The 15,039-nt window shown below is 42.4% G+C and overlaps 1 protein-coding gene across 3 annotated transcripts in view; it reads right to left on the bottom strand.

Moving 5' to 3' along the window:
* Window positions 1-15,039, bottom strand: part of LOC126394319 (GDNF family receptor alpha-2-like) — a 54,120-nt gene that overhangs the window by 21,729 nt on the left and 17,352 nt on the right. For all 3 annotated transcript variants that reach the window (XR_007570358.1, XM_050051072.1, XM_050051071.1), the window contains one exon: window positions 4,299-4,677. Coding sequence is in view for 2 of the 3 variants with exons in the window: in XM_050051072.1 (XP_049907029.1) it covers window positions 4,299-4,677 (379 nt within the window). In the remaining variant the exon portion in view is untranslated. The remainder of the gene's footprint in view (window positions 1-4,298; window positions 4,678-15,039) is intronic.

Here is a 15,039-nt window from a genome sequence, read left to right as displayed (position 1 = left end):
TGAAGTCAAGTCCTGGTTGCTCATTAAAGCTACAGTACATCACAGAAAACTGACAGTATGCGTGAACGTGAGGGCTGGCAAAGGGTGAGTGAGCAGGGAATACACTGAGGGTCCTCACAAGTTCAACAGCACAAAGATGTATGTGTATGTTAGTGATTTTGTGTGTGTGTCTGTGAGAAGGAGAGAGACTGATGATAAAAGTGCAACAACAATCCTGATTTCTTTCAGCTGTGTCTCAGAGGCTACAGAGTAATGCCATCTGGGCCAGTCAGTCTCCTTATACTGTCCCCCCTCAGTGGAGGCTGGAGTTGTCAGATACAACAGAGCAGACTGTGTGTGTGTGTGTGTGTGTGTGTGTGTGTTGTGTGTGTGTGTGTGTGTGTGTGTGAGAGAGAGAGAGAGAGAGAGAGAGAGGGTGTGAGTGAAGGAGAGAGAGAGCAGAGCACCCTGTGAGTTTTCTGTGAGCAAAGGCGACCTGCTGCAGAACATCTCCCAAACTGGGTCAGGTTACCTGCAAGTGATCGATTGTCTCTCAGCTCCCCACTTTGATAACCAGTGGCCAAAGAACTCAATCAAAGGGCACCCAGTGAGCCCGGAGACCAGGGGATATTAATCAAAGATAGAAGTGTTGCATTGATCCTCAGACAATCAATGCGGTACACATACATACAACTCAATGCTATTTGGCTTAGGCTTCACTGTGCTTGTGTTACGTGAACTTACATAGAAACAGATAGGGAGTTTATCTGCTCGCATACATGCACACACACATGCTCTCGCTACCCAAAACAGCACTTCTAAATATAGCCCTATTGTCACTCTGTGGACTCAGCAGTCCCATGTGAATAGATGTTGGATCCATTGGAGGGATGGTGAGAACATAGAGTGGAGAAGCTGAGAGGAGAGGAAGTGAGCAGAACACCAAAACAGCAACAAACACAGTTTTGTTGTCTGTCGTACATCTGTGTTTTTTTCTCAGCTTGTGCAGGATTATGGAAGGAAATAATGCAATAACTGCAGCAGAAGTACAACCAGGTGTAAGAAACAAGAGCTGCAACATATAATGCTTGTTCTCCGTCCATCCACAGACCCTAGCTCTCTAGAGTGTGTCAACAATTGCCTCCACAGAGACCAGTGAGGGAATGAAGTATTCCAGTGCAATATGCCACCTAAGCCCAAGCCAAAATTATACATTTGAAATCCTTTCAAATATTTATTTTTTGTTTGATTGAGCTCTGGGCTCCACCTGGAACAATCTGAACAGTCTCCAAAGGTGAAATCACAGCCAATCTGGCATCCAATGTGCTCAAGGTAAAACTCAAAAAAAAAAGTATTTCAAGGCATTTTTCCCGGTTTAAAGCTAGGAACTGCTGGCCTTTCAAAGTCTAAAATGAATAATGAACTAGGTGAGTATACATTTTTAAATCCGTTTTGGCTTGGGTGTGTTTTGAGCCGTGACCCTTTCTTCATCAGAGTATGTTGCAGTGAGCTAAGCTTGTCTTTGAGATGGCCTGCAGAGTCTGCTGCAGAGATCCATAGCTGTGTGACCAAACCACTGACCTCCAACCCGCTGCAGTAGCTTTACGGCCCGGATCGATTCCGCGACCCTCCCTCCCTCTTCTCCTCCCCGCTCTTTCTCTCTCTCTGTCTCTCTCTCTGTCTCATTATCTCTCCTTCCCTCTCTTCCTCCTCTCATTCCCTCCTCTCTCGATCGGTCCCTTGTGTTAAAATGAAATAGGCTTGGGCTAGCTGTGTATCCCCTGTTTGGAGTCAGGCAGGCGTCCCCCGGGGGAGACAGGCCTGTCGTTGAATGATCTTCCTCTGCTTTTATCAACACATCTCTGCGATGGGGAAAAACAGAGCCAAGGAAAGTTTCCTCTGGTGTTGTACTTGAGTGTGCTGTGACTTCACTGTTTAAAAAGTTTTGGAAGGGCTCTTTCTAGGGATGCTCAATTGCATTTCTCTCCGAGGCTGCACAAAACAAACGTTAATCTGTGGACTTTGTCTCCATTAGCACGACAAATACGTTTTAAATTCAATTTGCTTGTACAGCACACTGAAGGTGCAGAACAAATTAAGAACATAACGCGTTGGGTAATGCAACATCTCTATAAATTATCAGATCAAACAGAATAATAAGTCAGTGTTGCCAAGGTCTTTGAGGACATACAGCCGTCCTGTGATGATGCCTGACATCATGTACCAGACGGAGGACACTGAGACAGACAGAGGACAAAGACACAGACAGAGGACGCGTTACGAATGTCTCACAGGATGGTGTTCATTGTAAACACCCCCCCAAGGCAGGATAAAATCACCAGTCAGAGAACATTGTCAGCCCAGCACTGACCAATGACATCTCAGTTTAATTGAATCGTAGTGACACTCTCTTGCATGGCAGCACTTATTCACTGCAGGAGAATTCACCACCCAAACAGTAGATTATTAGAGTCACGTTCAGGCTCAAAGTGGTTGTGTGGGAGTGTGTGAGTCTGTGTGTGTGTGCTGAATGGTTGTTGGTCTGCGGGCCAGCATGTGTCCGCACTGTATGAGTGTGTGCGTGCTCATCGAGCTGTTGACCTCAGTGGGGCATTACGCAGCCACAGATAATGAGCTTTAACGTTCTATTTCATCTTTCTCAATAAGGAGGTGCACAGCAGACACCTGGGGGCCTAAAGGTCAGAGAAAGCAACTCAGCCTGAAAACAGATTACACAATGCAGGCAAGCAGGTAATTATCAAGACAATCATAAATCGGAGAGGAGGCGATAGAGTTTCCCTACTTTAGAAGCATGCTGGTTGGATTTAGTGTTGGTGGAGAGGAACGGGGTTTTTGCCATTAATGCTCAGCCTCAGAGGCTGCTACCTCTATAGAAACGGGATGAATGTGACGCACCACAGATATACTTCTTACACAGAATCGTTGTGCGTGGCATAGCAAGACTAATTTGAATTTCATGTGACTGTAAATCATTCTTGCTTTTTACAGAAGCAAATAATTCTGGTTTTATCCGAATGAGAGCAAAACAACAAATAATATAAAAGTGGTACAAGATGTTTTCACACTTAGATTAGTGCTTTTTATGACTCATATTGTGAGACATATTCATTTTAGTGCACAGAATATGAGTTGATTGACTGATGGTTATTATGTCTGCCACAAATTCACCAAATTCAAACTGGATTCAAATCCAAACCTGTCACATTAAAGCAAACACTGACAATAATTGAAAGTTCTTCTCTGAAGAAGCGGCTGGTGTCTAATTTTCAGGCAGTTACTGCAACTAACGAACCAGGAAGTGTGCAATCATTGCCCATGACTGCTGAGGTTGGACAGCTACTTGGAGCATTAAACCCACAAACTCAGTCAAGACCCGTCACTGATTGTCACTGAATCGTATCAGCTGCCTAATCATCTGTCACACTGAGACATGAAAAAGTAGCCAAAAGTTTCCCATTCTTACAATTCACACATCGTGAGTATTATTTTTAGTAGTGAGCTTTCAAGGGTCTAACACTTGGTCGAACTCCATTAGGCTCATTAATGAGCTTTTAAATGCTTAGAATTATTCAAATGTCCCACATTTTTTATGCTATTAGACTAATGAACGCAGAACGCGTCCTCCTCATCCAGCTGGATGTGATGGCCAGACACAGCACATGTGGTTCTGGGGGGAAAAGATCTTGACAGCTGATTTGGCTGATAGTACAACCGCTGTGTTTTACCTGCTCTCAGCAGCACTAACACAAGGAAACATGTCACGGCTGGGTAGGTGTGAATTGAATCCGGCCGCTTGAATCCAATAGAGGCCCCATGCAGCCAACGTGATCCACTAATGTTTTGTTCAGCTTAATTGAGCGTTGTCCCTTCAACTTAGCCTCACATCTTCATCCCGCGTCTAATAGCCACAGCTTCCCCGAAAGTCTAATTACTTCACTGGCAAAGTTACAGCAGAGAAATATACAACTTTAGGATGCCACGGGAGGGAGGAAATTGCCGTCAAACAGGAACTCTCTCTAACACAAGGATTCAATTTTCTTTTTTCTCATTTTCCATGAATATAAGAAGATGTTAATGAATCTTCAGATGCGTTTGGCCGGAGCTCATCTCATGCACACAGCACTTAATTCCGTCCATCAACCAACAAAACCACAAACATGCATGCACATAAAATCAAGGTCTGCCCTGTCTTCACTACCTACCCCTACCCCTACACTACACATACACATACAGCACACTCTTTCTTTGCCCTTTATGTACCAAAGCCTCCCACCCCCAACCATTTCCTTTTCCTTCACCTGCAGAGAGCGTCTTGGCGGCAGACCCTCCGTAGCTCCAGACAGTTGGGTTTCTCCTTATCTTTATAGGAGCAATCGGGCACGATTGTCTGCCTGCGTCGTTCGGCGCAACCCTCGCTCTGGCAGGGGCAGAAGAGCAGCCGGTGGCTGTACTCAGGGGGCACACGGTCCAGGAACAACCTCAGTGCTTTATGGCAGCGCTTCTTGCTGCACGCTTCACCCTTGTTGGGGTCCTCCTTGCTGCAGGTAGCAATGTAGGCGGAGCGTTGCCTCTTGCAGCTACCGTTGAGGTTGCAGGCTTTGGCCGCGTCAAGACAGGGGTTGCAGTTTCTCTCTGCATCAAGACAGTGGAAACCTTTTGGGGCCGCTGTGAGCATTCCTGACAGAGAACACAAAGAAGAGAAAGGACTCAGTGACTTCAGTCAACCTGAAGGGAAAAAGAAGTGTCAGACATAGCAGATACACTTGAAATAGTCCTTTGTCTTATTATATGTATTTCCAAAGAGGCATGAATAGTTTGAATTTCTAATGCTTTTTGTGATTGTTAGTATTTCAGCAAACACAACCTGGATCACATACAATCACAACAGATGGATAAAAATCTTTCCATTGATCCTCTGACTCAACATCATCAGTCTGATATAGTTTGCGGTCGGCTCAGCTGCAAAGTATGATCAACAAATACAACAATAATCCTTGCATCTCTACCCGTCAGGGAGTTCATTGCAAATGTTAGACTTGAACAGTGAAGAAGACTCTTCAGTATCACCCAACAGTAAGCCACAGGAGGGATGCCTGCAGCTAGCCCGCATCCACTCTAACTGAATTATTGACTCAGTCTGTTTCAGACCTTGAGTGAAATATGTATGAATTAAGCGATGATTCCAAATTGGATGTTAATAAATTATTCATTTCCAGGTAATACTATGATGTGATTATAATATTAGTGCATTATTAAGCTGTCGTGGCAAGTCGATTTCCATACATATAACACTCATTACAATGCTTTTGTTATTTGACGTATAATGTAAGTAAATCTAGATAAAACCAGGTAAAGAAGATGTTTCAATTATGGAACTAATGTAAATGTAGACGGGAGTCCTTGGGAAAATATTGACAAAAATGCTTATTCGTGTGAATATTGGTCAGTAGAAAACAACACTAAATATTGTAACATCTGCCCAAAAAATACTAAGCTCAAGGACTTGGCAAAGACTCCATGCTGTAGTACATGCTGTGCTGTAAGATCCACTCGTTTGGATGGTTCAAGTACAAGATTAAGTTCCCTTTATATATATTCCTCAGCATAATCACAAACTGAAACATTGCAATTACCCCTCAGGCTGCACATCATATTTGTGAAAAACAGATTATGTCATTAGGTGTATCTGGGTGTTCTGAGATACTGCACATACCACATTGGCAGTAAAAAAACACACCTTTCTCTGAGATATACCGGTAATAAAGCAGGATCATGTTCACTTGTGGCACCCCTCTCTTGTATTCAGGCTATATTAGAGAAGTTAACCTCCCTCCCCTGTAGATAATGATATTTCAGAGGTCGTAGCGGCATGGTGACACCCAGAGAGATTCATCTCTTATTCAACAGAACCAATCTCACTCTGTGTCTATCAGACGGCCTGGAGCAGGAAGAAGACCATTTATTTTAGAGGGCTGTGCTGGAGATGCTGTGTTGTTTCCAAGTGGTGCATCTCCTGTTATAAATCCTAGAAATGGGGATACATAGAACACATCACATCACAACGGTGGGAGGGATAAAAAATAAGCAAACCACCAAAATTAATGATTTTGTGCGTTTCCGATCACGTCAGATAAATCCAAACTGGTTGCCACTGAAGGATAGCAGAAGAATATCGAAACTTAACTACAGAGAGAGCGAAAGCACACTTAAACTAGCTTTCCGTTAACCAGGGCTTTCATTTAGATGTATCAAGGTTAAATGTAGCCGTCGCTCTGATAAACAGGCAGAGGCATGTCCTGAGTTCAACAGATATAGGTGTTCAAAACAGTGCTGTCTGTTTTTCGGTGTTTGTCACAGGTCACCAGGGAGAACCTTTCCTTTTTCATTCAAATAATAAGAGCGTTAACTTTCATGACTCTTATTAGAATAAGACATAACTGTATCATCAATTGAAACTTGTTTATCCTCGCACTCTCTGAGGGGAGAGGATAAACGATCCACAGCAGATGTCTGGCAGCAGAGCAAACTCAGTCTTGTTAGTGTAAGTGACTGGAAAGGCAGACAGAATTGCGCTCAGATCACATCTCAGATTCACTTATGCGACAGTTCCAAACATCAGACCTTAAAGGCAGGATGTGAGACAATTAGTCGACCTCGTCAGGAGGGAGCGGCTTGGCTAAACTGTGATTACAATGAGAATCAAGAAGAGAGCTGACTCTTGGCACTGGGCATGAAGAGGCCGAAGCAGGGCCAAAGTTGCACTAAAGTGGGCCAAGCTTGGCTGAAGCGGGCCTGAACGGGGGCAGAACGGTCCAGCTGGAGGAGAGGTTAGCGGAGCTGCTGTCCAGTGGTTCAGGCTACATTACATTGATGGATTGCAGCTCCTAAATCTCCCCTGGCCATCTGCAGGCTCTAATGTGGGCCACTGGGGGGGTCCAGGATGAAAAGAAAATAGGAGAAGGATGAGCTACTAAGATTTATCTGACCAAGCAGGGCTGAAGCCGCTTTTGAGGCTGCAGCGATGGACGGGTTTTTACTACCTCTGATTGGGGAGCTGAGATTGAATTTGGTGCTCAACCCAAAAAGATGTCCTGGGGCGAGCATAAGACACAAAGCCCGCTTGATGGCTCTGACGTGCTTACACACAAACAGGATGACGGCAAGAGCGGGCGGAGAAGAGAAAGGAAGCAAAGAAGTGGAGATGGGAGGGGAAATGTGCAGTATTGTGTTACAGAGTTATAATTGATTTTCCAAGTGCATTACAATGAAGGTTTTCAGCAAACATATTCCACCATAATGCGAGGAGAAAGGGGTTGATAAGCTAATGATACGAGACGTATAAAAATGGAAAAAGCTTTAAGAGGGGAGAGGAGACTTGAGCAGTTGATTGCAGCAGCTGATCATGACAGATAGAGAGATGAAATGAGGGGACGCAGACTCACAGATTGGACAGCCACTTACGCAGACATGTTGGAGAGCTTTCAATTAATCCAGTCTCATTCAGGAGAGATGTGCAACTCTTGCTCGGAATAATTAACCCAGCCCATCAGCAGTGCAATCAACAGCTCACAGCATCACAATAGTTTACACGAATCTATCAACTCATACCTTGCTGACTGTTGTACTATGCATTCATGAGCAAGCGAGGCACTGACTGAATGAATGAACAGATAGATGGGCGGGTGGCTGCACTGATTGATTAATGGATGTCATAAACACAGCACATCAGTGTCACTAAGTGCAGCAGAAGTCATAAATAACGTTTTTCCCATTAAATCTCGGCACCTGTTGGCTGCAAAATAAACTAATATGAATGTTTGCGGAGATTTTTTTTTCTTCAAATGAATTCAGGGAATACAAAACAGGGATTCACAAAAAGAGTTTCAAATGGTCTTCTGTTGTTTACTGAAAACTGCCTCGTGTGCCTCGGAAAATGCGATCTCATAACTGTTTAGTCGATGTCAACAACAGTTAAAGCATCGCCATTGCTTTTGGTGATCCCGCCGTTTGACTGTAAATAGGCTTTTAATAGGGCTCTCTACTCTATGGGTATCATAAATTAGACCCCACTGATGGCAATGTAGTGGAAATAACCGTCTATTCTTCCCGCACATATAACACACACGGGAGAGAGAGGAAGAGAGGGGAAGGAATAACGAGAAAGAGGTAGAATGTGAGATAGGAGGCACCTATAGAAAGACAGACAGAGAGAAACAGAAAATTACACAAGGCGTATGTTCCGGAGAGAGAAGAGAAAGAGGGATAATAACGAGAAAGAGAAAGGTGAGGGAGGTGGACGGAGCACGTTTGAATGAATGGAAGTGGATAAAACGTTCACGTATACTGTATCTGGATTTTGATGGGGGTTTTTTCTCAAAGAGTAAGGGATCTTCTTTCCCCAGTAATTGCTCTCTGTCAGCCTAATTTAAATTCTGCATTTCATATATCATCCCATACTCAAGGGACGCTGCGCTGCAGAGGGGAGTTCAGCCCAGGTTAGGAAGAGGCTCTTGGCTTCGGGTCTGTTCTCAGTAATTAGGAAAGGTGCCAAAGTTTGGATTTAATATGGCCCTGGGTGAGCGTGCGAGAGCTTGTTAGGGAAGTCTTTAGTCCAGACCCTGAGGAGCATGTCAAGCATTTCCGTGTCAAAGGGCTCATCAGTCATTAGCTCTGTACACTGTGTCGCTGGGGGGTTTCCAGAGGGGTGTAAGAGGGTACACTAGATCTACAAAATCATTTCCCTAAGCCTTACTGAGCGAGTTCGACATATAGACGTCATCAGAGGCAGACCGGCAGAGTTCATGAAGTCCTCCGTTCTCAGGGATCAGCTGAATTTCACCTCCGAGCATGATATTATTGCTGCGAAATGAAGCGGCGTGCAGATGAGAGGGAGAGAGAGTGAGGGGAGATGGAAGTGATGAGAGAAGACTAAATATTTGTATGTGAGAATAAATGCATGTGTGCGTAGGTGGGAGGGGGGTGTCCAAAGGAATTTTAAATCATTGTAAACACACTTCTAAACACTTGAGCTGTTTATGAGCATCTGCCTTCAAGTTTCAGCTTCCTCTGGTGATATTCAAAGCTTGAGCGTCCTCAGTGGCCCCCTCAGTCTTAATATGCATACTGTTTAGCTCCTTCAACCATCACTGGCAATAATGCATAATGTATTGAAAATAATCTAAAAGGATATTTATGTCTTGTGAACATACACAATGTTGATAATCTGCTTTCTTGTTCATTAACGGCGCAAGTACTAAAAACTAAAAATACTAACAAACTGAAACAAGCAACATGTCCTGTGGATTATTCACTGCTGTTTAATTTAAACTTGTTAGAGGGGAAAAAAAAAAAAAAAACCCCGAAAAAACGCTGACTATAACAAAGGTTCTCAGATAAGTGAGCTTCGAACAACAGCTCTCATTACTGACCTACAGAGAGACAAGCTAAGGCTCGGCTAAGGGTAAACTGATTAGAAAACACAGAATAATGAAGCATATAAACAAAGTATTATAAATACACTGGCACTATCACAGGAATGCACAAAGCCAAGCTTGCACAAACAAACACAGGCACAGATATATTCAGAAGCCCAAAAACCCTATGCATGCTAAAAAAAGATCTTAGTGTTTGCCTAAGTAATAGTAATTGTTATGAGACAATGTAAAAATGTCAAACATTTCAACAGCATGCTGAGCACGCCTGTTGCACTGGTCCTTTTTTCCCCAGCTGTAGAAACAGCTTTCTGGATTTAATTGGATGGTGGGCACACTGAGCTGAGAGCTGAGAGGTGAGAGGCTTAGTGCTGAGAGTTAGAAGGTCTAACTAAGGGATGTTAAACTTAATTCCTGGAGGGACCTCTGAGTGCAGGATTCTACGCCGCCCTCTGCTCCTAATAAGTTAATTAGCTCAGCGCTGGGTCAAGAGAACAGAATACATTTTACGTGGGGCATATTAACAATTACAGTTAATGATATCTTTGCATGCTGTTCGTAATATGGAATTCATTTGGGCTTTGATAGGGGTCCTGGTGCATTGTGGGGGAAGGTTTCTCTTCCACATCCTTCATACATGATGTCTTATTGATTGGAGTCGAGGGCTATTGACTCGTGCTGCACACCAACTCTGCCATGAAACCAAGAAAACAATGGTTGTGCAACGTTACGCTATGAGCATGGACAGAGCTCTGTCATGGGGCTCTGCATCCAGGCAAAAAACACAGGCTGTGGTCATGTATTGTTTGCACATACACCTACGAAAAGTAATGCACCACAATTCGTATAGAAACCACATAATTGTGAGCCTGTATATCGTGTATAACCAAAGCGATCAGGAAGGCTTGAATCACATGACCAATGTGCCGATGGGAGTGAAGAAGGAAGTAGTATAAAGAGGCACATAAGGAGGCAGGTTGGGGTGTTGAAAGGGTCAAAAAACACAGGACTTTCCCCCAGGAGACCAGGGTTCAGGACCATGTGAAACCAAGTGAACTGACTTATTTTCACATACATCGTCACCATGTGTCTTTCCCAGTTCTCAGCCTTATTTGTTGTGCTGTAACTCATAATTTCACATCCCACTCAGCAGATGCCATGCCCCCCATGCCAAATCAAGGCTAAAATCCTGAAACTGAAAAAATGCGATCTGACAGTGACAAAAGACCTCAAAGTGAAAAAAGGTCTGAATCTGAAAATAAGGGCTGAAAACACAGTAATCTGAAAATAAGATCTCAAATATCAAAATATATATTAAAGTCAAAGCAACAACAACAACAACAAACTTGATCTATTCAAAAGAACTCAAGAACTGAATCAAAATTATATCTAACCTTATTTTATTTTTTTTCTACACTAATTTTTAGTTGGAATACTTTGTTTGAATACCGTGTGATTTAGATCCATCTCCCGAAACCTAAGCTATGTAATTTAACTTTGCTAGATCTAGCCTGCATAACTACCCAACCATGGTTTGTTTCTCAAACTAACACATACCTAAACGTACCTAAAAATCTAGCTTTTAAAATGTGACAAACAAAGTTTTGGACAGTCTGACAAAAACAAGCAATTGAAGACATCATCTTGCACTCTGGAGAATTCTGATTAGCAATTTTCACATTTCCTCATATTTCAAAGACCAAACAAGTAACTGATTAATACAGAAGATTAGTTGCAGCACTCCTCTTTATAAACAAAGGATTTCTGCATGCATCAAACAAACTAGTAGCACCACATCAGGCACCAAATGTGATTCATTTTCTGAACCAACTAAACTTGGTGGGGCGAGGAGGTGTCTGTCACTGGCAGGTGTGGGGCTGTAAACAAGACAAATGTGCCTTCCTGTAGCATCTCCATGCTTCATCCTTTTGTTTGATTTTGTTAGTTTCCCCATGGTGGTTGGTCCAATCTGATTAGAACAGGGAAAATATGCATTATTATTACTTAATATGCCCAGTTCTTACAGCAACTGAAGGGGTTTTTGGGTAGAGAACTTATTATCAATAGATTTCCTCTGGGAAAGACTCACTCAGCACTCTTTATCATTTGAAGATTTTTCAAGCTGCAAAAAGTTACATACGTGTGTGTTTCTTTTTGCAAGGCTAAATGTACCCAAGCTTTCCCCTGAAGACAATACTCCTACTGGAAATGTCCCTCAGTGTCAAATGAAGACCATAGATGTATTATCGGATGGGCCTACTGGGCACAGGCCCTGGGCCCAAAGTGTCAGAGACCCCCTGGCCGTCACTTGTAAAATCTCAACCAAATTAACATGTTGTGACCTGGTAGAGACATCAAAAAAACACAAAGAGATGCAAAGAAACTACAAAGAGACACAAAATAACTACAAATAGACACAAAGTAATCCTAAAAATGGAATAAAACATGCAAAATAGGCACAAAGTGACTACAAGGAGACACAAAATTACCAAAAACAGACAGAAAAAGACCTCAAGGACACACAAAAAAACTATAAAAACGGCAAAACAACAAAAAAGAGACACAAAACGACCAAAAGTTACACACACTTACCCACAAAAACCCCGACAAAACTACCCGAAAGAGTTACAAATCATCTACGGACACAAAGTAACCAAAGAGACACACATGACTACATCAAAAAAGAGGCGCAATCACCACAAAGTCTGTGTGTGTGTTTCCAGGGGCCCATTGTCTCATAATTTACCCATGGCAAAGACATACTGGGGGAGTTTTGGTTCAAGCTGGACAGCTAACTTTACAGAATTTATCCTTTGGTGTTTTTATGAACATGTAGCAGCAGACTAAAATACATTTTCGTGTCTCTCCTTCGACAAGATTACCACTGTAACTGAGGGGAAAAATCCAATCTGTAATACATGATTGGCTGATACAATCACAATAGTCTGGATTGGACCTGTTGCGAGCTTAAATGCCAAGAAGAAAACACCACCAAGATAAGTTAATGAAATGGCTGTAGAAGGCAACTCCAGGCAGCAGTGAGGTCAAAAATAAAAGAATATTGTGCTGAGCTGCTCAATACTGTTATTGCTCATCTGGGGTTCAATGGAGAGCACCTGTGAAGTGCATTTTACATGACTCCTCTAATTTGCTGCAGTGTCCTTTGCTTCTACCATTGGAGCAGTTTTCACTGTGATAATACTACAGCTGAGACACTGGTAATAAGATCCAGAGTTGTCTAATCTCTTTCTCTCTCGCAAACTCACTCTCTGCGATGGCTGAAAGGCAAATTTGCTGGTATTAATGGATCTTATAACTTCTGCTATATTCAAGATTACATATAGTGCCGTCTGTGTTTTTGTAAAACAGAGGTCGTGCTTACTTGTTTTTACAGTCACTGTAAGATCTAATGAAAATGTTGGTGATAAAGTCATTTGCACATCTTGTCTGTGTTTCTCAATGTTTCACTTACATTTCGTCTGATGTACGTAACAGCAGCCCTGTCTTCTAGAAATTATGGGCTTATAGGCCTACAATTAATTTGAAACAGCAAACACATTTTGAGGGAAATGTAATGCCGAGCAAATTAATGTCGATTCACATAATGAGGAAATGTTGCTAATTAATGTCTCTGGCAAGTTGCAAAAATGTTGACACTAAATGTATCAGCAAATTTTTCAGTGACAACATATTTTCGTTGATTCCTGCCAAAATAGGCAATCTTGCTATACAGTACCGAGTCGTATTGTTTTCTTTTTTAGGTATTTTTTATTTATTTATTCTTTTAATTTAACCTTTATTTGACTAGGAAAACCTCCTGATATTAAAAATGTCCTTTTCAAGTGTCCTGGCTAAGACATGCAGTTTGTCTGTTACAAACAGACAACATAAAACAAAAATACAAAATAAAAACATGTAACTCAAAAACATAAATACAAGTCACATAAAACACAAAATAAAATTATTACAAAGAAAAACTAAAAAGTACTTTAAAAAAAACAAAAAAACAAGAAAACGGGCACCTACAAAAAAAAAAAGTAAAAAAAGGGTTACCTTTTTTTGTGAAGCACTGGATAGATTTAAGTGTGTGGAAATCTTTTCTACCAGCCTTGGCCTTGGGTGGAGCAGTGGGTGTCCGTCATGTACTTTTAACATTTAACTGAAATCAGGATCTTTCCCTTACTTTAACTGAAGTACTTTTGTTTCCTAAACCTTAGGCAGAAGTCTGGACATGAACTCAAAGTTCTGATGTCAAAGTCCTGCACTTTGTGTGCCTCCCATCGTCCCCAGCCACCTCCTTCCAAAGTCTATGTGGTACATGATTGTAGTGTTTTGTTACCTGAAAGAAATGTTGTTTTCTGAACATAATCCAAGCAGCGATTATGTTGCCACAGTAACGTAACTAAGAAAGCAGTTTGGTAACTTACAAACAGAATTTCTAGGAGACAGGGTAACAGGTATGTTACAGTGACAATAAATCTTGAGATGATATGTTGTGTTTAAAGGATATCACTGGAATCAAATGTAAATTTTGCAGCTTTGATTTCCATCATTTTGACTTGCTACAAATCCCTGCCTGTATAGGTTTACAACACATAACGGACATCATGTTTCACATACAGGCTTTAGCGTTTCCAGTTGTGGGTACTGACTACACTGTGCGCACTGGAGCTGTTGACAGCACTCCCAAAGGAAAACAGCAGTGTTTTTCACAGTATTCCTACTTGCTGGTAACCAGAGGTCACTTCCACTTTGAGTCAGCTTTCAGTATTGTCCTATTCACATTTCTACCTCATATAACCTCTGCTCTCTTTCCATCTATCATTTCCATCATCTATCAGATAACCGTGCCCTCTGCCCTGACACTGACAGCATGACATAGCGACAGAGAGTCACAGGTCAGACGAGTGAGCAACATCCGGCAATAACCAGACTGCTTAGGCAGAATGTACAAAGGTGGGCAGGTGGACCTTGTGACAGTGGGCTGAAAGGTGGAGGAATCTATTTGACACGGCACTTCTTGGGTGGGATGGGGAACAAGTTTCCCCCAGCTGATATAGCAAAGCCATGGTGCCGTGTCAACTGGGTTGTGTGTCCATTTAAAGCAGTAATATGGAAAGGTGTACAAGAACCTGCTGCCCTCGTAGGGCTCCTCTTTTGAATACATAATTCCCTACGCCTGGAATCAGAGAAACATTACAGTAAGCGTTTTTCACACAACCTGGTAAGTTCTAACAGCGTCTCAAAGTTAGCCAACTGGCAGTGCTTGTAGAAAAATGACAGTGGGAATATGCTTCTTTTGTGACACTGAAGGCACTCCAGCTTGTCACAACACAAATTACACCTGCTATCACCCTTATCCTTTAGTGGGGAGAGGCGTGGCACGGGAGACCACACTGTGCCTGGCTGCCATCACAGCAAAGAGATCAGTGCAAAAAGGCCCACTGATGTTGACAAAGACACTCCAGTAAGCCCTGGATGCAACTGTGCTGAGCACTGAGGTGATGAAACACTGCTGATGCAGGTGCAGAGTATCAACCAATCCAGGGCAGGATGAGCAGACTTCATTGCAGTCTTTCTAAAAAGCCATCCTTAGGTATAGATATAC

Source organism: Epinephelus moara, chromosome 8, assembly GCF_006386435.1.
Source record: "Epinephelus moara isolate mb chromosome 8, YSFRI_EMoa_1.0, whole genome shotgun sequence".
In the NCBI taxonomy this organism is placed as follows: Eukaryota; Metazoa; Chordata; class Actinopteri; order Perciformes; family Serranidae; genus Epinephelus; species Epinephelus moara.
Note: the sequence above shows the minus strand (reverse complement) of the source record. Positions and strands in the feature narration are given on the sequence as shown.